The sequence below is a fragment of the Amblyomma maculatum genome, chromosome 6 (assembly GCF_055883805.1).
Source record: "Amblyomma maculatum isolate TAMU_Amacu chromosome 6, ASM5588380v1, whole genome shotgun sequence".
Classification (NCBI taxonomy): Eukaryota; Metazoa; Arthropoda; class Arachnida; order Ixodida; family Ixodidae; genus Amblyomma; species Amblyomma maculatum.
Genome location: NC_139349.1, coordinates 84240777 through 84265565, shown reverse-complemented (window position 1 = coordinate 84265565; position 24789 = coordinate 84240777). Strand labels below are relative to the sequence as shown.

Sequence of the window (24789 nt, the reverse complement as noted above, 5' to 3'; positions counted from 1 at the left end):
GAAACCATCCACAAATCGAAAAACGGAAACAATACGCGCGTCATTTAATTGACACTTGGTTCCGTTTTCTGCGACTGGCAGGAAAATGTCACAAAGCGCGGGTACCACAGAATAACCGATGCAAACTCCTCTTTCCTGGTCAGAGAAGCTGCCTTGAAAGGAAATGACGGTCGAGTTCAAGTAGGATTCTAGGAAGGATACAAAACCTTCACTGGCAGCCGAATTTTGAAGCTGAGCTTCGCCTGTTGTCACGACCTTTACTTTGACCGCATTTAGGAGTACCTGATGAGGAGCAGAATAATAGGATTCTTCGATGTCGGTGGAGAAATCATTGTATTCCAGGGAGGCAAATACTCGAGTTGCTGTACCACGTTCCAAGAACTACGCATTAGAAAATGATCATCGCCCACCAATGTACCCTGTATGCTGATTATGGTTGATAGTTCTTTTGTATGTGTTTTTCTTATGATATGCTTCTGTGATGCTGTGGGTGATTCATAAAAATGCAGGTTTTGGTGAAATAAACCTGATTTGAAAGTCGGCGCCTGTTCCGTGTTGTTTCCTTGTTCTCGATCCTTTCGCACTGTCTTGAGAATCAACCACGACATAGAAGCAGCCCTTATATATATTTTTTCTCAGCTTGTTTTTTTTTTCTTCACGAATAATTATTACGGACGACTTGGTTAATGGAGAATTTCGCTCGGGAATCGAAGTGTGTATATCAATGAGGCACGGCTGTACATACTTTGCAGTCCTGGTGATGAACATCAGTGAGTAGTTATGAAAGTTACTGAGGAAATTGGCACCTGACATGATTAAGGTACATATATAATTCTAATCTATTTGACACCATTGGAGTCATCGGTAATTATAATATAATAGCCTGTGTAAAACAGCGGTATTATTACCGTGTGCCCAAAGATACACTTGTCATTTGCACAAGTGTGAGAGTACGATAGCTAGACAGAAACTAGAAAAAAGCCAAGGAAAGAATGGCGGCTAGAAATACTTCTAGTGAAGCTAGAACACTGACCAAAGCTTTATAAACGATAAAAGAAGACGCGAAAATCTAAACAAGACATGGCTATAACGTCCCAAAGCGACTCAGGCTATGAGAAACGCCGTAGTGGAGGACTCCGGAAATTTCCACCACCTGGGGTTCTTTAACGTGCACTGACATCGCACAGCACACGGGCGCCTTGCTTTTCGCTGCTTTTCGCTGCTTTTCGCTGCTTTTCGCTGCTTTTCGCTTTTCGCTGCCGAGGCCGGGATTCGATCCCGCGTCCTTGGGAACAGTAGTCGAGCGCCGCGTAACCACTGCGCCACCCCGGTGGGGCGCGAACATTTCGAGCGTCCGAATCCTATCAGTGCGGCACAGCTGGTGCAATTCTGGTGCTCAACTGAAAAGCTCGCCGTAGCTAAATTTGAGGTTTGTGGCTGATTCTTGGGACAGCCTGGTTCTTCCAAGTTTCACCACTGCAGTGATAACGGTCTATACAGTGACCATGAGCTTCGCTTTCAAACGCAGTCTACCAATTTATGTGTGCCAGCTCCGTTTGAGTTCATAATATGCATTTTAATACAGTGGTCGCATGAATAGATGTAGTGTGTGAGCTCAGATTGCCGCCTATTCGGCTAGATTTTGGCTACGCTCTTTCAAGAAATCTCCCCAAGCAAGCTTATAACGGCTAGAACAGTCTTGTCCATTAAACACGTTGGGAAGCCGGCGGAGGTGCACGTAGGAATGCGCTTGTAGTAAAATAGCCCTGAACAGAGCTTGTTGCGGCAGTTCCGAGCGTTGCAGAGGAGCTAACCTGCGAAAAGTCCAAGTATAAGGCGCACCAAGTACTTGCTTAATCTCAACCTTCCGGCAAGTCTTATTCGCCCTAAGGCGCCTGGCCCTAAAAACACGAAAGGCGGTCGTCACGCACGCCAGTTAAAGGTTTGGGCGACTGTATGTTCTTGCTTCTATACGCTCCAATAAGCGCCAACATCAGGCATCCCTTCATATCAGAAAACTAGCCCATCCGCCGCATCTTGCACGTCACCCCGTACAACCGTTTTAAAGGCAGCGATCTCCTACCGGTGAGCAACTAACCTGCTCGCCAGGGTCAGAGGCCGAGCCCCGCCAAGCGGGCCACAGAGAGAACAACGATTGCCATCAAAACAAGCGGTCATCGGTGCGCTGCTCTTCGAGCTATTTCTAGGTTCGTGCTACCCTTTTCCACAGTGCATGCGTTGTCGTGCCGCGCGAGTTCCATGCTAATTTTGTCCCCGGGACCCGGTTGCATACAGCGCCCTCCGCGACGGCGTCAGCTGGACACGCGAGTGCGGGTAGCGTCGTCGCGCGAGAATCGGTGGCGTACGGCTGCTGGCTCGCGAAGGGCAGGCAGGTTCTCTTCTCTTTCAAGGACGCCGGCGCGAGCTCAGGTTGTTGCCTCCTCCACGACCCGTCGTCTCTCAGACACGGGGGGAGGGGGGGATTCACAGCGTCGCTCGTTCCGCTGCGTGTGGTTCGCAAATTTTGGCTCGCGCCGCTGCCGGCGTGCGCTGTTTCGAAGCCAGAGCTCGAGGGAGGGGCCGCTAGAGGGAACCACGTTGGAGCCTGGCTGCGTGCGAAGCTCATGCTACTACTGTCCCTGAAAGCATACTCGTTTTTCGTTTTAGGAAGATAAAACGCCGAATACCCGCCAGAGACACGCTGTGAACAGAGGAAATAAATAAAACAGAGAAATTTGGAGAAGTAATCGATAATGAAATTTTCCATGCTATGGAGGAAATACTACAGCGAGAGTGCAAGATTTCGAAAAATCGAAGATGGCTTGTAAGAACCACAGAAGAAAATGAGCTATGAAGGTCGAAGAAAAGACAAAGCAAAAACGTCTTTTTTAAAGAAACCACGAAGAAATCCCAGTGAGATCTAAGTCGATATACCCTCACACACCCTTATTTTCCAAACGCGAGAGCGAACGGGAGTCAGCGACCGCGAGCCCGCCAGTGGGAATGGAATCGAACGTTTTTATGAATGAGAAGCGGGGAAGGAAGGAGGGGAGGGGGGGGGGGGAGAGAGAGGGTCAGCCACGCTGAAAACATATATGAGGCGGAGTGAGCATCTTATATTCAACCTGGAACTGCGTGCGACGAGTTAGCATCAAAACTGGTATTTGTTTACTTACATATATTTATGTTTCCGGCTGCAGCTTCCTCGCGGGAACAAGTTCTTATCTGAATTATGTCAATGCACTGCCACCGAGTGTTTACCATTGCGACCTGCTTAGTAAGGCGTTTGCTCCTTCCAAACCAGTCAGAGGGATGAAACAAATATCTAAAAGAAAAGCCGCGAGGAGCGCTACAGTGACACGCCTGTTTGCGAGCTGCGAGCGTATTCCGCGTGTATTCGTTATTTGCGAGCGCCTCTTCGAACTCGACGCCTCACGTTTTTTGTAAAATCTGTGTGTGCACATAACTCCATCCGCAGCAAGTCAACGCCCAATTGCAAGCTGTCTGAGCCATGGATATGTCACAAGGAGTTTATGGCTTTTCCACACTTCAGCTAGGCAATTTTTTTTTCATCTGTTCTATGCGTTCTTCACCTGCCGGGTATCACTGGCTCGACTCGGAACAAAAAAGAAAAGAAAGCATCCGTTTAGCTCCGCTTAAACCGATTCAGACGTGCAAGAAGTGTTTTGGCAGGGTTTTGCTTGGCGGTTTATCGTTGAGAGACTGGCCAGAGTATGGCGAATTGTTTAACGTCCATAGGGTGTTCTGTTTGTGGGGAAAGTTAAGGGGGAAATGTGTGTCTCCTTTCTTTGGTACACACCGGTAACTACAACTACCGGAGTACAGTACGGTCCACTCTTAAAGAGCACAAGAGATTGCATGGCCTAAACACTTTGCAAAGCGCTGGCGCAGACAACCTGCAAAAATGGATGATACCAAGTGCATGCTCGGGAAGAACGGTCAGGCGTGTTTACTGCGCATGCGCCTTGTGCGATCGTTTGTCACTGGATCTCTCGGGAATGCTTTGTAAAGCACGACAGCATCATGATCCCTTCAATAGTGGACCGTACTGTACATTTGGAGGTACGTACTACCTGTATTATTGGTTAGAATTCCTGTTGCGAATTAGCCTGCAACGTGACTAGAAGATTTGTGCGAGATGATAAGCGAAATGTGCGGCACCACCGTAAACACTGCACAGTGAACGGTTATGCCACGTTTTTGATGAGAAATTGCCTCATGTTTTGTTGTCAATCGGCGGTCACACTATCTGTGCACTCCGCGCATGCTCCAAGTCAGGCTTTGGTCTTGACTTATCTTAACTTCAGGGCCAGGGGCATTGGTGCAAGGTAGTATAAGGTAAGAATAAATGCAGTAAAACAGTATACAAACACGTTTCACCTAATTATACGACGTTAGCTAAACAATTACGAAAAAGTTGGTTATCATCCGTTAATACGATTTCAGAGGGAAGATGGTTCCATTCTCGAGATGTGAGAGGAATAAATGACTGAAAAAGAAAGTTTTTCTGTTACAGCGATAGATATGTACTTTGGAATGAAAGGTTATTGGCCCTCGTTTTTGAGCAACGTAGGAACTCTCTCTCCATTTTCATGCTATAGATCACGTTATTTTTCTTGGGCGTTGTCCCTTCTGTTTATATTCTTGTTTTTTAGAGTGCCTTAAAAAAAAAAAAAAGCAGTGTTTACAAGTATCCCAAAGAAGGTAGTTGCAAATTCTGAATTTTTCATGCGTGACAGTATCGCTAAACAGCGTGATGGTTTCGAGGCCTGTGGTGAGCGTCGTGAAGGAGGAGGAAGCACAGCACAGCAGAATTTCTATTCATTTTTTGCGATGTAGTTATACATATCAAAATCTAATATCTCTGCACCCCAATTCTTGGCCGATCCCCCTGCGTGGGTATGTGCCATCAAATTAGAGGAGAACAACAACAATAACGTCCACGCCTGTTCCGCCTCATGAGATCCTGAAGGTCCGCCGCCCCACAGTGCGAACTGAATGCTGGGTAGATATTTGATGAACTAGTCGGTTCGGTACTGCAAGCTGTTCAAGCTAGGCGAGAACGGACGCGGAAATGGGAAGCAGGATTAGGAGACGGTGCGGTTCGAAAACTGCCTCGATCCTAGGCTTGGATTTCAGCCTTTGGATGACGACTGCATGCTTGTCTCTATTATTTATTCATGTGTTGAGCGAAGGGAAGGGTGGCCCCACAAGAGCAGAGAGACCATACTTCCTGGCCGCTTGAGGTGAACATGTCGAAACAGTTTGATCACAGCTTCGGCGCGCAGGCTCTCGGAAAGTCCCAGAGCTAGTGTCAGAAGGATAACTACTGCAATTCGAGCAGACGAATTGATTCATGTCAATGCAATAGATACAGCGTCTGACGGTGAGAATATGCGTTTTTCGCTTTACGGAGGAGGAGCGCTTACTTTCTGGAATGGGCTCATATCGGCGAAGTTTTAAAATTTCATTCTTCTATATGCTGTCGTCCTCTGCGAGAGCAGCTCTTCAGTATTTATGGGCTCCGCTATCACCTCTCGATGCTTGCACGGTACCTTCCTTAATTTACACTTCCATGGATTCATACGTCGTTGGAGCACAAATAGACGTGATGCGGTTGTTTCGCCTTGCTTTGAAGGCACTGTCTTTTCTGAAGATGAATTCTCGTTCTGAGGCTTTATCAGCGAACGAGCATCAGTTGTCAGCGGCGCGATCCGGTGAAGTCACCGCAGCTATCGTGGGAGAGGAAGGCGGGCTATAGGGCCTTCCGGTGCGTCGGAATTTCCCTGCTGGACGCGGCGGGTTCAACTGCGAGCGGTGTCGGAGGATGCAGAAAGTACGCAGGATCCATTAGTTCCTGACGAAGAAACAGACACATGACGCAGGCGGGTGGTGAGACCGGTAATTACACACATCCTGTACGACACCAGTCACTTGAAACGAATTGGAACACGCGGTCCCCGTTGGTCAATCTTGGAAATACGGCGAAAAAGCGATGCTACAGCACTGTTCTAAGCCATATGCGCGTGAAGTGAAGGATGTGAAGGAGTAATGCGAAGGACGGTAACGAGCACAAAACCTTTGTATATATATTGCTTGCCTTTTGGAGTGCCTTCAGCGCCTTTTTTGTAAGGCCGGTTAAAGCAGTGTGCATCAAAATACCACCGCGGAATATTAGCGCCATGCTCAGTGTAGTAGGAGTCTAGCTTAAAACTAATGCCGTTTGCACAGAAGTAAGCATTATTAATTTAGAGTATTTTGATGTTATTTAATTCTCGTTGAGTTGTATGGAAAGATAGAGCTGTTCGTACATCAGCAGCTGCTTACTCACCCATTCACTTATTCTCCATCACTCACTCCAGCGAATCAAAGTGGCAGAAAGGTAAGACTACAAGAGGGCTGCATTTCTTTCAGTCGATGAACCGCCCTACATTGCCTGCTTTGCAGATCACAGACGCTGGGACTGCAGTCCATAAAGTCTTCATTCGCGCATGCCAGTATATGTCCGATAGGTAGTACATGTGGCTTCTATTGTGTGAGAAGTGTGCCGATTTCTGACGTTTGCGCATTGAAAGGTGGCTGGTAAGTGATCGACAGCTTGTTCCCACAACTATGCCCGTGCGCCACGAGCCGGACAGTGACGCAGTCACATAGCAGCACAGTGCGAACAATTTTTAATGTGAGAGCTGTAGTGCGGCGCATGAGCACTTAACGTAAATTGTTCTTGTGTCGTAACTGTATCTGTCCTCTTCAGACTGGATTAAGAAGTAAACCAAAGTCACGAATTCGTGCCACCCCCTTCAACAATCGAGAAATTTAACAAACACGTATAAATGAACCGCTTTTACTGCCCTTATTCCTGGCTTGTTCAGGCGTAGAAAAAATTTCATTTTGCAATTACTGACAGAGAAAAATTGGCAGGGAACTATACTGATTGAGATGATGTGTTGGCATCTAGAAACGCTCTCTTCAAATACTGACGCTGAAGCGTCTCAACCATGCACTTAGAAGTGGAGGAAAAGATTATGACCATCACGTAGCTGGAAATATCACACAACAAGAGTAATGGTTACCTATCCTCATTATTATCATGTTCATCGAGTGTAACCGCTATCATATTCCTGAATTTGTCACTACGTCTCAGTGACGGGGGAAGGATGACTAAAAACTTATTTGCACACTTGCGTTTTAGCCGGCATCCACTTTTAAATGTGTTGGACTTTAACGCAATAAACTACTGCTCCTCATGATAAGTCTGCCTTCCAAACTGAGGCGAGAACGGGGAAATTTTCAGTCACATTCCTCTAATGGTGGCCCTTTTCTCACAACGTCAAGTTTCTTTTCTCAATGCATTGGAATCAAGCTTATTCAAGATATATTTTCCACCGAAACTTCTGGCAATTGAGAAGATAAAGCACCGACTGGAAAGGAGATGAGCTCTCACGGAAGCACGTTGTCAGCTGGGCGTAGGATATACTGTAAAAGCTATGTCCACTACCTCGAAAGAGAAGCGCGTTAAGTGAGGGTAGTAACTGTGAAAAGTTCGGCGTGGCCGAGCCTTAAGATAAAAATAAAGAAAAGTACTTCTCTGGTTCGAAAGGTTAATTTCGTGCTCAGAATCGTGGTGCTAAAGCTGGCGCATAGTTACTCGAGGATACAAAAAGAGTGTGCTTAGAACAACCGACTAAGAACATGCAGAAAAGTCGAGCAAAAAAGAGCGAAAAGAATGGCATGTTTCCATCTGGCGATAGCTGTGTATTACAACTACACCAGAGCAGAGACGGTGGCGGCATGCATCTGTATCCATACTCTCCTCTCCGTCCGTTCTCTACGCTTTCTTTAGTAACGCGTTCGCGACACAGGAAAAGACAAGACTGCAGTCACGTGCACTGGCTTTTCAGGGTGAAGGCTACGAGAACCCAGAAGCTGAACTGAAATAACCAAGTCCTTGACCTTGACATCTTGGCACGAAGCGAGCGCTGCTACGGCCTGGTTAGAGCGCAAGCTAACCAGCGGTGATTGAGAGGCCGCGCTCTCCAGGAAGAGGCAGAGGATTTCAGGAGCCCGCGAGTGGGGCCCTTGGCAACGCCTCGCCCTTCTTTTACGGGCGGAAGCTTATTGCTTATTTTACTCATTGGCTTTCAGTGGGCAGACTAAACCCAACGAAGTCACGGAATGTTGCATAGTGGGTGCATCTTTGGCGCAAGGACGGTACATAGCAAAAAGCCACAAAGCCAGCTCAACTGAAGGTCAGGGCCAAATAAAGCATCTGCATTTCCTTCCGATCCTGTACGCAAGTTGAGCTGACTTGTTCGTAGGCATGAACGAGCAAACTTGGTTTAAACGAGTCTGACACTCCGGGCCGACGAATTAAGGCTGCGTACCGCATTAAATATGTATTGTGTGGGGAAACTCGCGCGGAAACTCTCGTCCTTGGATGCGAAGAGCAGCACACAAAGCTCGCGGTGAAGCTTTTGTTTTTCATTTGCACATTATTAATCCGGACTCAATGCAAAGCGTTTTGTTTTAAAAATAGTCGCCGCCACGGCAGAGAAACGGTCTCATAATCTCTTTGCGTTCATTTTATGTCCTCTCTCCAACCGAACACCCTTGTCGCTTTCTAGCTTTGAAGCCTTTCAGCACAAGTTTGTATGTGCATTTTCGTACCGTAACGGCTGCATTTCAGTCAGGCCAATATTAGTATTGGATATATATGTTTAGAATTCGTGGCACATTGAGGAGCAGCGGGAAACCGAAATTAATCAGGGACGTTCCATCGTTGAAGCGTGACCTGCAAATCAGGCAGGTAAAGTTAAAAATAGCTAACACCATGTTTTAAGTTCACTTGCCAGTTTATAAATAACTGGCTACTTGTACGAGACAACCCTGGACAAGAGGGAGGGTCTTGCAAATCGGGGAACACGCGTACCTAAAGCAGTCGTGATCCCTACCCGTATCCAACATGGTTCGCGATTTGCTAAGTTACTGTCTCCTGACTCATTGCGCTCGTCTGTGCGTAGCGCAGTATCTTATTGAGCACTGCGTTGTCGTTGTACAAGGCAACAACGTCTAGGCAACACATTCAAATACATCGTAATTACAGTGTTATTCTAAAATGCCATTCTTATTTTGGAAGCCATTTCTGCAAGCGCGGTCCTTCTCAACGCTTACAGTACCCGGAAAAGATTCTCGAAATGATCCTTGCATTGTACAGCGGAGAACAGGCTGACATAGAGAGCTCAAAGTGCTTCTTCAGTGTCACACCTCATAACAACGTCGGTACGCACTCTCGAAAACATTTATTTAGCAGCTGCTAAAGTTTAAATTCAGAGGAACGGACTGCTTACACTGAGTCCCTAACACGGCAGGCGCCTAGAGAATTGTGTTCCAGAAGCGTTCCTGCACCTCACCTCAGAAAACAGCTCAAGTTGAGATCTATAGGTGTTTCTCCAATCTCGCTCCTTAAAGCAACATCTGTGCGCAATATTCAGCATCTGCTAAGGTTCCCTTCAGAGGGAATTTCTGTGGTAACCGACTGCCTATTTGGAGTCCCTAGCGCAGCGGGCGTCTGGAGAGAAATTATTCGGAACATTTCCTGTAATCCAGGCGAGAGAACAGGCTCAGGTTGAGAGTAAGCGGTGCTTCCACAATCCCACTCAGTAAAGGTACGTCTGTGCGGACATTCAAAGACACATATTTGGAATCTGCTAGAGATCCTAACACATTATATGTCTGCAACAACCGGCTGCCTGCCCGGAGTCCCTAGCACGGCGGGCGTGGTGAGGATGATTGTTCAGAAATTTCCCTGTAGTTCATACAAGAAAAAGAGTCAGGTTGAGAGTAAACGGGGCTTTCCCAATCTCGCTTCTAAAAGCAACATCTGTGCGCAATTTCGAAGACATATTTAGCATCTACTAAGGTTGATTTCGCAGGGAATTTCTGTTACAACCGATTGCTTGCTTGGAGTCCCTAGCACGGCGGTCGTCTGGAGAGAAGTTATCCGGAAATTTCCCTGCACGGCAACCGAGAGGAGAGGCTGAGTTTCACAGCTAAGGGTGCTTCCCCAATCACAACCCGTGAAATAACTATGCTTGTACTTCCAAAGACAGATATTTAGCATCTGCTAAGGTTGCTTCCGCAGGGAATTTCTGTTACAACCGATTGCTCTTGGAGTCCCTAGCACGGCGTTCGTCTGGAGAGAAGTTATCCGGAAATTTCCCTGCACTGCAACCGAGAGGAGAGGCTGAGTTTCACAGTTAAGTGTGCTTCCCCGATCACACTCCTTGAAGTAACTATGCTTGTACTTCCAAAGAGAGATATTTAGCATCTGCTAAAATTTCCTCTACAGGGAGTTCATGCTAGAACAAACTGTTTGCGAAAGTCCTTAGCACGGGAGGCGTCTGGAGAGAGGTTGTTTGGAAATGTGCCTGTACTCCAGACCAGGGAACAGGCTGAGATTGAGAGCTAACGGTACTTCCCCAATCTCACTCACTTAGGCAACGTCAGTGCGCAATTTGTAGACAAATATTCAGCACGGTCCAATGTTCCAAAAAGAGGCAATTACTGCGAGAACCGATTCTTCTTCGTATTTCCTAACACGGCGGGCTTCCGTGCGTAACTGTTCCGGAGTGACCATGTGCTCCACACCAGAGAACAGGCTGAGGTTGATAGTTAGCGATGCTTCCGCATTCTCACGCCTGAAAACAAGGCTTGTACGCACTCTCGAAGGCGTTTTGTTTTTCTCTGCAGATAGAAACGTTCCCTTAATAGGAAATGTTCGCCTGAACAAACTGTTTACCGAGAGCCCACAACGTGGTAGGCGCCTGCAAAAACAGATGCCTAGAATTATCCCTGCTTCTCGGACTGTAGAAAGGGCCGAGGTTGAGAGCTCAAAGCGCCTCGTCAATACCACTCCTCAAAACAAACTCGGTACGCACTCTCGAAAGCATTTGTTTAGGAGCTGCTAGACGCTCAGCTCACAAATAATTTCGGACAGAACCACTGATTGCTCGCGGTGAATGGCGCAATAGACTTTTCAAGATTATGACTTGCATATACCATTCTTGAAGCAAAAGGGGAGGCTTCCTTTTAAACGTTTCACTGGGCTTCCCCATTTCTCTTCTTTCTTATTCCTCTTTTTTTATTTTTTTTTATGAACAACCCCTGTATGTTTTTTTTTTTTTTTTTTCACGCGACTTTGTCAAGAGCTGAACTAACTAAAATGTACGATGAGACACATGTATAGGGCTAGTTGCAAACAGTGCAGAATTTTTCGTCGACCGGCGAGGCTGCGGTGGCTCAGTGGCCGAGCACTGCTGATTCAAGGACGTGGGTCCGATTTCGGCCGCGAGGGCCAGTTTCTGATGGAGGTGAAACGCCCTGCATGGTGTACTGTGCGATGTCAGTGCACGTTCAAAAACCCCAGGTGCTCGAAACTATCCGGAACCCTCCGCTAAGGCGTCCCTCAAACCTGAATCATTTTGGGACGTGAAATACTATAAACCAGACCAGGTTGACTGTCAATTTCCTCGTCTCTGCGTTTCTGGAGCTGCGTTTCAGAGCGTTAAGGACTATAAAGCTTCAGCCTCGCCCCGCCGGGGTGGTGCAGTGGTTACGGCGCTTGACTACTGTGCCCAAGGACGCAGGATTGAATCCCGGCCTCGGCGGCCGCTTTTCGTTGGAGGCGAAAAGCAAGGCGCCCGTGTGCTGTGCGATGTCAGTGCACGTTAAAGAACGCCAGGTGGTCGAAGTTTCCGGAGTCCTCCACTACGGAGTCTCTCATAACCTGAGTCGTTGGGACGTTAAACCCCACAAACCAAACCAAGCCTTAGTCTCAGGTCACTGTGTGCACCCTCAGCTTTTCTCGGTAGTAGCGTGATATATCGCCTGGCCGTTATTCACTTAGAAATACGGGTGTGCCACCTTTGCCACTAATTTGCACCGTATGGTTGCAGGCAAACGTGCGATACGCGTCCGTAATTTTTGCAGAATTACGATTCTTGCATTGTTGCGTAAAGATTGCATGTAACGATGGATTAACGAAAATATTGGTTAAATAGACGACATATGGTCGGCCGAGGTGAAGGAATACTTGCTGCCGGAGTGGTGTTATACGGCTGCCCTATAACCAGCCCTCATGAGGCGGCAAATGACCTGCTAGGCGCTTAATAACCTGCAGCACAAATGTGATTCTCTATCTTTCTCTACGACGAACGATCGATCGTCGCGAATATGCAGCCGCGATCACGTACGCGCTGGAACATTTAATTTTACAAAATAAAAGAGCTGAAAACTCCTGTATGCTTATTTTCTGTGTAACGGTGAAAGTGCGTTTCTGTATACATGCCATATAACATAGCGTTAAGCTGACCGCTACGGTGGTTCAGTGGTGCTAGAGCCAGGCGAAATCAGAAAATCAGAAAGGCGTCCGCTTGCTGTGCAATGTCAGTGCACGTAGAGATCCTCAAGTCGTAGAAATGATTGTGGAACACTCCACTACACCACCCCTTTCTCTCTCTCTTTCCCCCTTTCTTTTATAGCGTGGTTGAAGTGTCCATCGAGAAGTCGGACACTATTATTGTGCCTTAAATTTCCGCGCAAAACCAAGTTAGAATCTGCTTGCGCGTCCCACTGAGAGGCGAAGAAGGTGTCCTGCACTTCAAATGCAAAGTAATTTTCTTCGTTCTAATCGTAGCTGCCGTGTTCCCGTAATTCCATTGATTTTTTTTTTTGTCACGAGCGATTGATAGGAAATGATAGTGCTAGCCACTTGTCGGGGCGCGTTAAAATCCATCGTCACGAGCAGGAAGAAGGACGGTGGGTCTAGACGGCCGCTATCGATTGCTTCCTGTTCTTCGCCGCCTTCTCGCTTGCTTTGTTTTCGTCTCTCGCGGTCTCGAGGCCTTTTGAACCGCGGGCGAACTTCCGTGCGCAGGAGGTCGGAAGCTGGTAGTGCAGTGAGGCAAAAGGAAGATAAACCGATGATTGCTGAAACAGCGTGCGCGTGCCAGAGGGAAGGATTTCCTAGTAAGCTCGATAATCACGAGCAATGTGGATGAAAGTCGACTGGTAACTAACTACCTGAAGAAATTAAGTTGGAAACAAAATGCAATTGAACAGCACGGGTCGGTCATTGAAAATACCAGACATCCCCCTCCCCCTCCCCAAAACAAAAACAAACAAACAAACAAACAAAACTCTTTGGCCACTCATCTGGATTTCGATGCGTGGAAAATGCAGAAGTGTGGTCGTTCGAGGGATTGTGGCTCGTCAACGAGCGGCATTTCATTATGGTGAATGAAGATATAGTGCAGGAATCTAAAAACAAAAGGTGTAGAGCAATACCAAATACGTCTTAGGCACATTCTATTATATACTACAAAGTATTTTTTTTCTGTTTTTTTTTTCTTTTTTTTTTGTATCAGTGCAAAGGCGAGACAATTAATGGCAATCCAAATACCATGTCGGTATGCGCCTGACGACAAGGACCAAGAGGTCTGACATATTCAAAATCTGAAACAAATTAGGGACGAACCTTTGCTTATGAAGTCGTGAATACATTTGGCTGCACGGGATGTCACTTCAGCATCATACACTTTATAGCACATACCTTAGCAGAAAAGTGCTACGATACGCACTACAGAAATATGTGCGTGTGCGCGCGCTGTTTAATAGGGACAAGCTGATCGTGCTTACTGTAGTACCGTGTTCTGTTGGTAAGAAGCTCAGATTGCCAGGCTCAGCTAGCCGGCCCTGTGCACAGCTGACAAGAAAATGCTTTATTCCTCACTTATAATTAACCTGCTGGCTCAGAGCGAGAAAGTCTGCCACGTACGTTGGGAGCCAGAAAGAAGCACGCCCAGTCGGCCCTTATCCCGGGCGCAAATGACGCCGCCCTCCTCACAGCTACAGGAGATGAACTAGTCACGTTCGCGTCGAGTAGCGCTCCACGCGGCTGCCTCGCCGCCTTTCGAGTGTGCATCATGGCCGCCTGTCGTGCACACGATTGGTTTGGTTCAACGTTCTTATGGTTTTTGGTTTATGGGGAAGGGCGATAGTTTATCACTGGAACAAACACTCGATGACACAGCGACACGAAACAGTGGGCCGTGATCTTCGTTTAAGCGACACCTGCCTGGTACAGCTGTCGTCGCCCGTGCTGTCACCTATGGCGCCAGATTCGATTCTTTTTTCTTTTGTCAAAATAACTTACCTGCTGTGTACAAATAGACAGCTTGACAAACAGCCCCGTAAAAGGGTTTTGTCCTGTCAGGAAACTGAATAAGACATGATAATTAAAACATATGGACACGAAATGGCAGACCACACAAGTTTAGTCATTTTCAAATACAGCCGGTTATATATGACAAAAGACAACAGCGTTTGGTTTTTTTTTTTTTTTCATGCTTGTGGCCTGTATTTTTCCTGTATTTTATTTTTCTAATAATGGCGGTTTGAATACTGGCATGGATTCACCCTGCACATTTTTACATGCTGCACATACTCTGATCTGCACAAAAGAATGGCGCATTGCTTAGCCCATGTTGCGCTGCCCTGATAAGTAAGCGTTTCTTACTGTTGTGCGTATTTTGCGGTGTATTGTTGTAATAAGTATTACTTCAAGATATCGCCAAATGAAGAAGGACTAAGCCCCGCCGCGATGGTGCAGTGGTAAGACGCCCGACTACTGTCTCAGAGTAGCCGGGTTAGTGTCCCGACCGCGGCGGCTGTATTTCGATGGAGGCGAAACGGGAGGCGTCCGCGTGCTGTGCGACGTCAGCGTACGTTAAATATTCCCAGGTGGTCGAAATTACTCCGTAGCCCTCCACTACGGCTTCTCTTTCTCTCTTTCCACTTTCACTCCCACCTTCCTCCCTTCCTGTACGGTGCAGTTCAGGTAACCACAGCAACAAGTGTGACATATGCCTTTTTTGTTTACTGCCTTCAATATCGACGTTGCGAAGGCACAAGGTTGTTAGTGTGGGAGAGTTTCTCGCGCGCTCGTCCTGGCGTCAAGGGCTGCCACTGCCGTGCGATACACAGTCGTTTACCTCCAAGTGGCCTTATACTCAGCTAATCCTACTACCGGGCTTGAACGACCATTTTTGTTTTGCATGTCCCACTTGTCAACTGCCTACTATGTTGCTGTGCTGTTGTCAATCACCGAGAATGCGATTGCCTTCGGAAGCGGCAGGCAAGAACACTGACCATGGAAGTGGACGAAAGGCGTGAAAGTAGAAGTGCATCTTGCATTGATTACATCTTTTTACAGCTCGTCGATGTAACGAGGACTAACTATGCGTCTATACTTCAGTTACCACATACTCGCTTTCCTGCGCGACAGCACTTAGCACGCTTGTGATTAAAATTAAGCTTGCTCAAAAATTGTACTTTGCTTATGGCAACAAAACATGAGTCAGCATGCATGCATTCCTGCAGTGAAAAATTACACCACAATTTTTGTTTTGTTTGTAAATGATACCCGTGTCGTAGTGCGCCGTCACTGAAAATACCAGTTATTCGATGGGCAAAATGGGCTGTTACGGATATCATAGTCATAGCCCTAAAGGGTCAGGCCGATCAGACCCTATAGCCTCTAAGTAGGTGTTAGGATATGCAAAATATAAGCCTTAGGTCGGCCAGATCTTATCGAGGCCTTCCCCGCACTCAGATTGTGTGACATGGACTACGTAACATTGGGTACAGGATGACTATCCTTAATCCTTCTTTGCACCGTCTAATTAAAAGCCTTGGTGTAGTTAGTGACATTTGCCCTCCATCACAAAAGCGGCCTCTAATGATAACGCACGGCGTTAGGTATCCATGGAAGTTCCCGTGGTGCTCATGGAGGACTTCACATCGAAAGAGGGTGACACCGCTGTCTACTCATTAACGTGGTGGAGCTTGCTTTGGCCCAGTATCGAGCGAGAATTCTTCTTTTTTAAGACGAAAGGCTTTAATGGCTCATGCTGTCTTGGACATAATGTGTCCCGCTTTAGCGGCGGCTCTGATTGGCCGAGGCGGGATGACGTCATAAAGATCTCGACCAATCACAGAGCACCACCACAGTATAGGCGAATGCGTGCTTATACGGCCATATGCCAATCAATGATCAATTACCAGCTAAGGAAATAAGTAAATAATAATCAAATAATTAACATTCAATGACTGATTAAGGAATTTGTTAGTTAACTAATTGATACTTAAGTAATTACTACTTTATTAATTACCCACGTAGTGACTAATTAATTAACATCTGATTAATTGATTACTAATCAGTGCCAGTTGCGTAGCAGAATGCGGCACTGATCCTTTCGCCTTTCAGTACTTTAGTCGCTAAAGTCCCTTTTTGTGCTGCCGACAGAGACCGCAAATGCAGAAAAAAAAATAATTATTTCATTCCCTCTTTACTTACGCCGCGTGTACGTTTTTGCTATTCCAGATGTTTCAAATATTCCAGAGATGCTGTTATTCCAGATGTTGTTCCACGTTGCGGTCACTGGCGCAGGCAGTCTTTTAAAGACTGAAATTTATCTAGTGGATATTCTGAGAACTAGGAATAACTCGAATACAAGTTCTCATACATGCGGCGCGCTTTATTTCAGAAATTTTGCTTACGACAGCTTTGATCTCGTTCGGTTATTGCGATATTCGCTACTGCCTGTCCCTTTGCCGATGCTTAATCTTCATAATATCATCACTGATTCCAAATTGGATCCATGCATATACGTCTATACACTGATAAAACGATTTCGCAGATGTACTTGTTTCAGCTTCATTTTCGAATCGATTTCTGGCCTCGAGTTTCCATTAAGAAATAAAACGTTAAGCGTGGAGGATTTGTCATTTCCTTCAGATTCACAACTAGGCCATATGCCTGGAAAAGGAGAGAGAAAACCAGGAGGTATTCTTTTTATCGACTTCTGTTTTGCTAGTTGAGAACATTTTTAAGCTCCAACAAGTGGTTTTCACATTCTTAACCAGCACGAATAAAGCGCTGGAGCCAGGGCGGAAAAAGAAAGGAACAATGCCGCGCGAGTCGCAATAACCGACCTGGCACCGAACAAGACATCGACATATGTGCTGTTTAGTGCTTCGCGACTAGACAAAGGGCTGTTTCTTCAGAAACAGCAAAACGTAGAATAATTTATATATGGCCCAATTCGCCGAGACACTTTAATGTGTATGCACAAAAAGTCACTATGCACTAGCTGGGATATTTAGGAAATGTGCACTTTTGCGGTATGATATGGAGAATTTGTCAGTCTGTTGAAAGACTGCTTTGTTTTTGACAAAAACAAAACCAAACTAAATTTCCAAGATCATGTCGGCGCACACAGTAGGCGAATGAAGCAGTGTTTTTAGAGGAACGGCATTGCTTTTTTTTGTTTTTTTTTTTGAGGAGTTTCAACCACGCGTTAGAGCATCTGCAAATTCTCGTTCAAGTAAGTTGTCATCTCGTTTGGACAACAATAAACTCGCTTTGTGATGTAATAGGCAGATCAAAAAAGTTTTCGCTGAAAGAAAATGCTATATTCCGGTTCCTCTCTCTTCACTTTTCTCCTATAGCAGCATACTCATTCCTTATGTGACATTTTCGTCATGAAATTGTTTTCAAAACGAGCATGATAATGTTTTATTACAAGACCGCAGGAACGTAATTTATTGCCTCAGCAGGAACCTTCGTCAAGAACATGATTTCTTTTTCTTTTGGGGAACAAGTGCATGACAACTTTTACTCTGTTGGACCAACAGGAAACCAACGGCAGAAGCATGACAACCGAAAATGAAATCGAACGGCCTAATATTTGGCCCTTGCTTCACAGAGGCACTTTTGATTTGAGCTGTTAAGCAGAAAAGGGTAAGCTATAACGGACTCGTTATAACACACGTATCATGCAAACGAACCATCGTAGAAAGCAGGGTATGCATAGAGAAATGTTCTTTCTGAAATGGGTCGTGCTTATCGATAGGAAATTTAGGCTTTAATACCTTTATTCTGAAAGATATCCCAATAAGAAGAAACATGCCCTTATAATAATAATAATAATAATAATAATAATAATAATAATAATAATAATAATAATAATAATAATAATAATAATAATAATAATAATAATAATAATAATAATAATAATAATAATAATAATTGGTTCACAGGAAGAGAAAAGAGCAGTATCTATCACACGTTTCTGTGGGCACCTGAACCGCGCCATAAGGGAAGGGAGGAAGGTGGGAGTGAAAGTGGAAAGAGAGAAAGAGGAGCCGTAATGGAGTGCTACGGAGTAATTCGACCACCTGGGGATCATGAACGTGCGCTGGTGGCATTCCTTGGTTTTTGGTCCCTGGTGGCTTCCTTCATATGTAAACAAGCACTGCATATCCCTACCCTTATCTTCTCACTTAAAGAACACATTATAGATTCATGAGCTGGAGATGGAGCACCCGACCACTGAAATATTTAAAATGGGCAAGCTTAAGTGCCCTGGCAGGAACAATGAAGGTTGTGTGGGCGACAGTAGTGACATTGAAAAAGTAAGGTGTTGCCAAGGTAGTACACCACATGAAAAACCAAACATCTACGGCTACTACTCAGTCGCATGCTGTTTCATGCTTGAATAAACGGTGAAGATGTTGCCACAGTAAGAGCGTACAATGTGGCAGCACTGCTTACCTGCTGTGGTAAGCACTTCGGAGCCGCGATGATGACGGCCAGCGTAGTCTGAAACAGGTGATGTCTTTTTAAGTTTTATCGGCACTCAGGCTTCTGTGTACGCACAGGCTCGAGTGAGACGTTTCTGCCACAAGGCGAGAACGCTCACACTGCGATCGATATATGCATATATTTAAGAGCCATTATATGTAAGTCCGCCCAATACCGCGAAGTTAGCAGTGCTTAGCAAATGTAAGAACATCGTGCTGATCATATAACATTCGTAGAAGACACGATGCTTGAGGGAATAGCTATAATTGCAGTGTTCGCTGCAGCGTAAAAAATGATTAAATTATTTCCATTCTTGTGCGTTCGTACAGCCTCTTCGAGTGCTTCATATTTATTTTGTTTGGTTCAACAGTTTATTGTAGTAGAGAGGGTTTAAGGAGCTTAATTAGGTATTTCAGGCAGCTATCTCGAATGGAAAGCTGACATAATATTTCGTAATGTCGAGCGCCTCCATGGACTGTACGTGTGTATGTGTATGTATGTGCGTGAACTGTTAAAAGGAAATCAGTTCAGTGTTTTTCATTACATATTCGCGCACAAATTTGATCAGCCAATGCTCGTACTCACAAAGTAGAGTTCACAAAAGTTAGCTGTTTACGTAACTGCTTTTACATAACAGTGTTCCACATCAGCCGAGTCATAAGCGAAAGTCATTGGCGGCATTCATTCAGTCGACATGCAGCAATAGAGGAGCGGGTTACATACGGAGGGAGCGCTGTTGTTTAGCATAGATTTCGCGAATTTCCGCTAATGACGAATAATTACTGTTGTGCCGCAGAAAGCGGCGGTGCAAAATTTTTCATAGAAGGCCAGTTCTGCATTATCATATACCTCAGACATACCACTCTAAGAACAATCGGAGCATTTACCGTATCCTTACGTTCCTAGGCTGTAGCGGTCTCGCTGCACTAAGGAGAGCTTAAGTATCTTATAAGGTCTACAGAGAAAAACGACCTTGGTCCAGTCACATTCATGACTAAAAATCAGAAAAAATTGTAAAATCTTGAACTTCGCACCGTCCATTGCTTAGTGCTGCCACCAAGCATAGGTTTTGTGGCAATGCGCGTTATGGAGGCAGGTCACATATCACATAGTGCTCGAAAACTCTTCGGAGTGGGGGCTTCAATAGCTTTTCTGTTCAGGTGTAGATAACATCTGCTGTTTGAAGACAGCTGTATGTGTGTGAATTGCTCTTTTGTGTGCAATCCAACCTACATGTTTGGCAAAAGTTTTGTTTTTAACTACTCAAAGCTGCACCCGAGTTGGTGTGGACAATTTCTGTTATATATGCGTATGTGTGTAAATGGTCGTTTGCGTGCAAGTTGAGATCCGCCACTACTGTAACTGTGTGGCGATACGGTTGACGCCTGACCTCTGGGGCAGCGAGTGGGGGCGCGAGACAAGTGGGATGCAACAAGACAGTGGAACGAATAAACTTTTCTCAGGCCGATTGTTTCGGGGTAGGTCAACTGATAGAAGCGTATAAATGATAAGGCACATCTGGACTGAAAAGGTGAATTTACCTGCGCGGTACATACCGTATCCAGCAACTTGGAACCATACTCGTTTTGCTATTCATGCTTCTACGTAGTTACAGAGTCTTGGAGTATTACGACGTATGTTCGGTTGTCGCTGGTCTATTGATATGCTTCGGCAACAAGTAAGAACAGCATGCTAATGATAAATGTCTACTCCCTGAACAATGCGTAAGCCTTAACTGATGCACTGTGTGTGATTATGAGCTAAATTTTCACTCTGCCGAAGCATCTGTTACACACGTTTGTTCCTTCTGTACTGTCGCATAGACATTGTGCTGATCATCTCTGTAATATAACTTCTTAGTGTAAAATAAGAAATTTCTAATTTACGTTGGTGCATACTCTATCGAACATCTTAGAGAAATTACAGAGAAATTAAGTTTCTTGCGTCGCCTGAGCTAATATGGCCGGTTCGTTCTGCACAGGCGCTGAAGCAACTCGCAAAAGCAGTCAATGAAGGCGCAGTGAGCACAACTGGCATACTTCGACAGTGGCTTCATAAGCTCAGGCACTCGATGCTGGTTGCTGCGAATACTATAAGACATAGTATTAAATCTAGGTTGTACTATTGCTTCATTGTAGCACGGTAAAGCAAAAACAAATTTATCATTGACTAGTCTTCCTTAATTATTTAAATTAATTACGTACAAGTACCCATAATAAGCACTGCCAGTCACTTAAAATACCACCGTTTGTGCACTGCAGGACAGAAATAACAACGTAATTAATAGAAAACATGCACAACTTTGAGCGCCATTCACCATGCCTGACACGGATATGCATATTTAAAGAGAGGAGAGGGACCAACTCAAGATAAAGGAACTGTTACGGCCATCAGGAATTCGGGACAACTATTGGCTTGTGCCGCTAAGTCTCGTGGCCGATGCATCTTCAATAGGAGAAGTCGCATTTCGTGCTATAACGAGTATTACTGATAATGACCTAGATTTTTAAACAATATTTGGTTTTAGGTCGTCTACTATGTACGTCGAAGGCGTCCAGACTTTTCGCCTATAGGTTTGTGCCAAAGCACTTAAGCTTAAAAAATGATCCTCTGTGCAAATTAGAAAATGCAGCGCTCTTTCTGCGGGACAAAAAAAAAGAGAAAGAGGAAAAGGACTGAACTAGACAGCCGTCTAGAACACCTGCCAACGGTCGGCCTTCTGCTTAACGTATGTCTTGCCGTCAGCCACTGAGACATCCTGCTGAACGAAATCACAACTCAGTTTGTTTAGGATGTTTGCTCATATTGCAAACGACTTGTTATTGTCCATTATACTTATATTTATTGCAATAAGTGGAAACAACTACCTTAAAGGTAATGATATATAGCATCACCTACATCATTTTAGCACGTGGAGTGACAACTATTTAAAAGTGCTCCACTGGCGACCTGACATGTTTTATCGTTACATTAGGAACAAATGACAAAAACTGCTGTAAATAAACAACGCACTGGCAGATAGTTATCGTAGCTGAGTTGGTGGAGGAAGCAGAAACAGTCAAATCATTGACCAAGGTGCAACTGTACTTGCAAGTGTATCGCAAAAAGATGCCCGGGCAAGTCTATTAATCTCCCTGCACGTATGGATGGTTGTAGAATCAGCGTGTAGAATAAGCGTTCGCGTTCTCGGGATGCAAGAATGCATGGGACCTCACGACCTGAGCTGCAGCCAAACAGTGATTGCGCGTCACTGATGCTATCAAAGATTCGAGTACAAAATCACAACACATATGGAGCTACATACTTATGACGTTTCTCCTCTTAACTCCTTTAACATGTCCAATCTAGCCCAAAAACCTGTCTCATATAATGTTTGTAACCGCAAGAGTTTGTCAACTAGCAGTAGCCGCTCATTAAAAATGAAAGACTGGCGCAGTGTGAACCCCTTGACATGTCATAGAGAACAAGTAACACTTTGACCAAAACGTAATATCTCCACACATTGATTGATTCAGCGCCTGTTGACTTCTTGTCGATAGAACTAGCGCCAGCACCGAGAAAAGCACTCATTCCAAGTGGCCAACGCTTGAAAACTGTATTCAGCGACATTCAACGGCAAAGGGATGGCATAAATGTCGTGCACAGTGGCGGAGTAATGTCGTGAATTCACAAGTAAAATCAACAGGCAATCCTCGAAACAAAGTAAACAGCGAACTTCAAACATTTTGCACTGTGCCATGAAGACCGCGAAGTGTGTCGATGTGAACAGAATTCGCTGTCATCCGGCATCACATTCACGCAAGATCAAATACCACGACGACCTCCACCGGTGATGCAGAGATAGCATAAGTTAGCTACAAAATTGGGCAATTGTAATCGCAAGTTCGCAACAATGCCCAAAATTAACAAAACGCCACTTGCGCACAATTCAAGGTCAAGCCTAGCTCCCCACTGGCGGCCACAGCGAGATCGAGCATCGTGAGGGTGAGAGTGCAAGATGGGAGGGGCGAGAGTGAGGAGGAGCGGATGGCGAGTCATAACGGAACAGAACAAAGAAAAACTGAAGCACCTACGGGCATGCCCACTGGCCACACTGCTCACAGCGCCCATTAGCGGTGGAATCACTTTTCCTCTCGCTCTCTACACGCCAGCTTGACCTGGTATAGATTTATTACGCGTAATGGGGAATGACCAGCGGACGCAAGCGGATCTGGCACTCCCCTTCGGCGACGCGTTACCAGCCGACACCGCATGGAGACCTGCGCGCGAGAGCAGCTTCCGCCAACCAGAACGGATTTGCCTGCTCCGGCACGCAGATACGTCAGTTCAAGACGTCACGACTTGGGACATGGCGGCAGCGGGATGGCAACGGCGCCGATTGGTCGCCCCAGATACTGCCACGTGTGTCTTCCTCTTCGAACCACGGCCTGGCTTCTTTGTTTTTTGAACTCTCCTGATTCATTCTCTGAGACGACCCATCGGCTCGAGAACGAACCAGAGGACTGGAAATTTATAACGGGGACGGTGCGCGGGCAGCTCACCTTCGATTATCAGCGGCTGGTTTGGCCGACGCTCCGCGCGGAACCCTAAAACCGGAAAAGGGCCCATTACGAGCACGGTGTTGCAGTGCGCGAACAATGTAGGTGTGCTGTTGCACGGCACGCGTCTTGCGCAACAGGCCAGGCGCCATTGCTGACGCACAAGAAACACCGTCTCAAGCCCTTCCGGAGCGTGTCTAAGACCCGAAGCGTACTTGCATGCGTCAATGCCTCGATTCGCCGGGGAGCGGCCACCGGACGGAAGCCCCGGAATGCGGCCCCCACTTTCTCTCGCCGTCACAAACGGTAGGGGTTGCGCCTGGTTAACCCTTTTGGCGGAGCCGCGCGCGCGAGGCATAAGACACCCACCGTTGGCGGCGAACGACGAGTTTGCCGCCGAGCTGACCAGAGCCGGAGGTTTGACCACGTCCTTGGGCGGCGGCTGGTCGAGCAGGCTCTTGGGGTCGACCTCCTCGAAGACTGCTCGGCCACTCGCCTCGTCTTGGACCTGGGCCCGGCGGAGAGCGACTTGCTGCGCCATGACCACCTGGCGCTCGGCGATCAGCCTGCACTTTGAGCAGACACAAATGCGGTATGGACAGTAGCGCTTGTGGCCACGCACGGCCACTTTGCGGTTGTGGTTTCTGCACCGGGCGCACTGGGGACTCCGGCTAGTCCCCGTGGTTGTGGCCGTTCTCGTTGAAGTCGGCGCCGAGGCGGCGTCGGTGGAGGCGCCCGGCAGCTTGCTGGGGACCTTCCCGGGGCCGTCGGCGGGCGTCCGAGACTCCATGAGGATCATTTCCCTAGCACACCGCCCGGGGAATTCCCTGGTGCCCGGTGGACGGGGAACGCCTGCTCCGATAGTTGTCCGGCAGTGGCAGCGGCGCCGAACATCGGCCTGTCGCGCTCTAGCTGGGGGCCCACTCCCGGCGCGCCAGACGACAGCGGCGACGCTCGGCGGGTAAAGTACAAATCGCGAGAAGAGAACTCTCTCCGCCGTCCCCTCCTCTCCTTACTTGACCCAACTTCACAAACGTAAACGACGAGGTAACGCCACGTGACGAGTTCGCCGCTTGCGCCGCCTGATGAACAAGAGGGGAACCGCGGAGACGTGTCTATATTTTGTTTCGAGAGCTCGCGGGCGCGCGCTTTGCCTTGGCTGTGTGAACTCCGCGGCTTGTTGAAAGGGCGGCTTTCGCCACACAAAGAACATTGCTCCCGCCGGCGTCTGCGGAAAAGCCGCGTGCGGGCGACCTTCGATGAGCGGCTCCCGCCAAAACACGCGGTTGTTTCACTAATCACGTTCTCGCATCGCTGCCCTGCGTTTAGCAGCATGGCCACCGAGAAATGCTGCGACCAACCAACATTTCACCGTTGCGTAGTTTGTGAAGTATTTTCGCTTTTCATGGGAGCTGATTCTATTAAAGTAGTTCCTGCGTGCGCGAGAACACCGCACCATGTTATCTGGTCAGTGTTTACGCGACGTGCTTAGTCTGAACGATGGTTGGCGGAAAGTGAGCATATATG

At 46.7% G+C, this 24789-nt stretch overlaps 1 protein-coding gene and 1 long non-coding RNA gene across 10 annotated transcripts in view; one reads left to right on the top strand and one right to left on the bottom strand.

Moving 5' to 3' along the window:
* The window catches only part of LOC146186166 (uncharacterized), a 51442-nt gene extending 27221 nt beyond the window's left edge, over positions 1–24221 (bottom strand). The window contains exons 1-2 of one of the 2 annotated variants that reach the window (XM_084607066.1): positions 23632–24221; positions 18695–18742 (exon numbers count right to left, since the gene is read on the bottom strand). In XM_084607066.1, coding sequence (XP_084463192.1) covers positions 18695–18742; positions 23632–24061 — 478 coding nt within the window. In that variant the 5' untranslated portion in view covers positions 24062–24221. The remainder of the gene's footprint in view (positions 1–18694; positions 18743–23631) is intronic. The other variant, XM_084607067.1, reaches the window with a different exon arrangement.
* The window catches only part of LOC146186165 (uncharacterized), a 233119-nt gene that overhangs the window by 190378 nt on the left and 17952 nt on the right, over positions 1–24789 (top strand). The window lies entirely within an intron of this gene.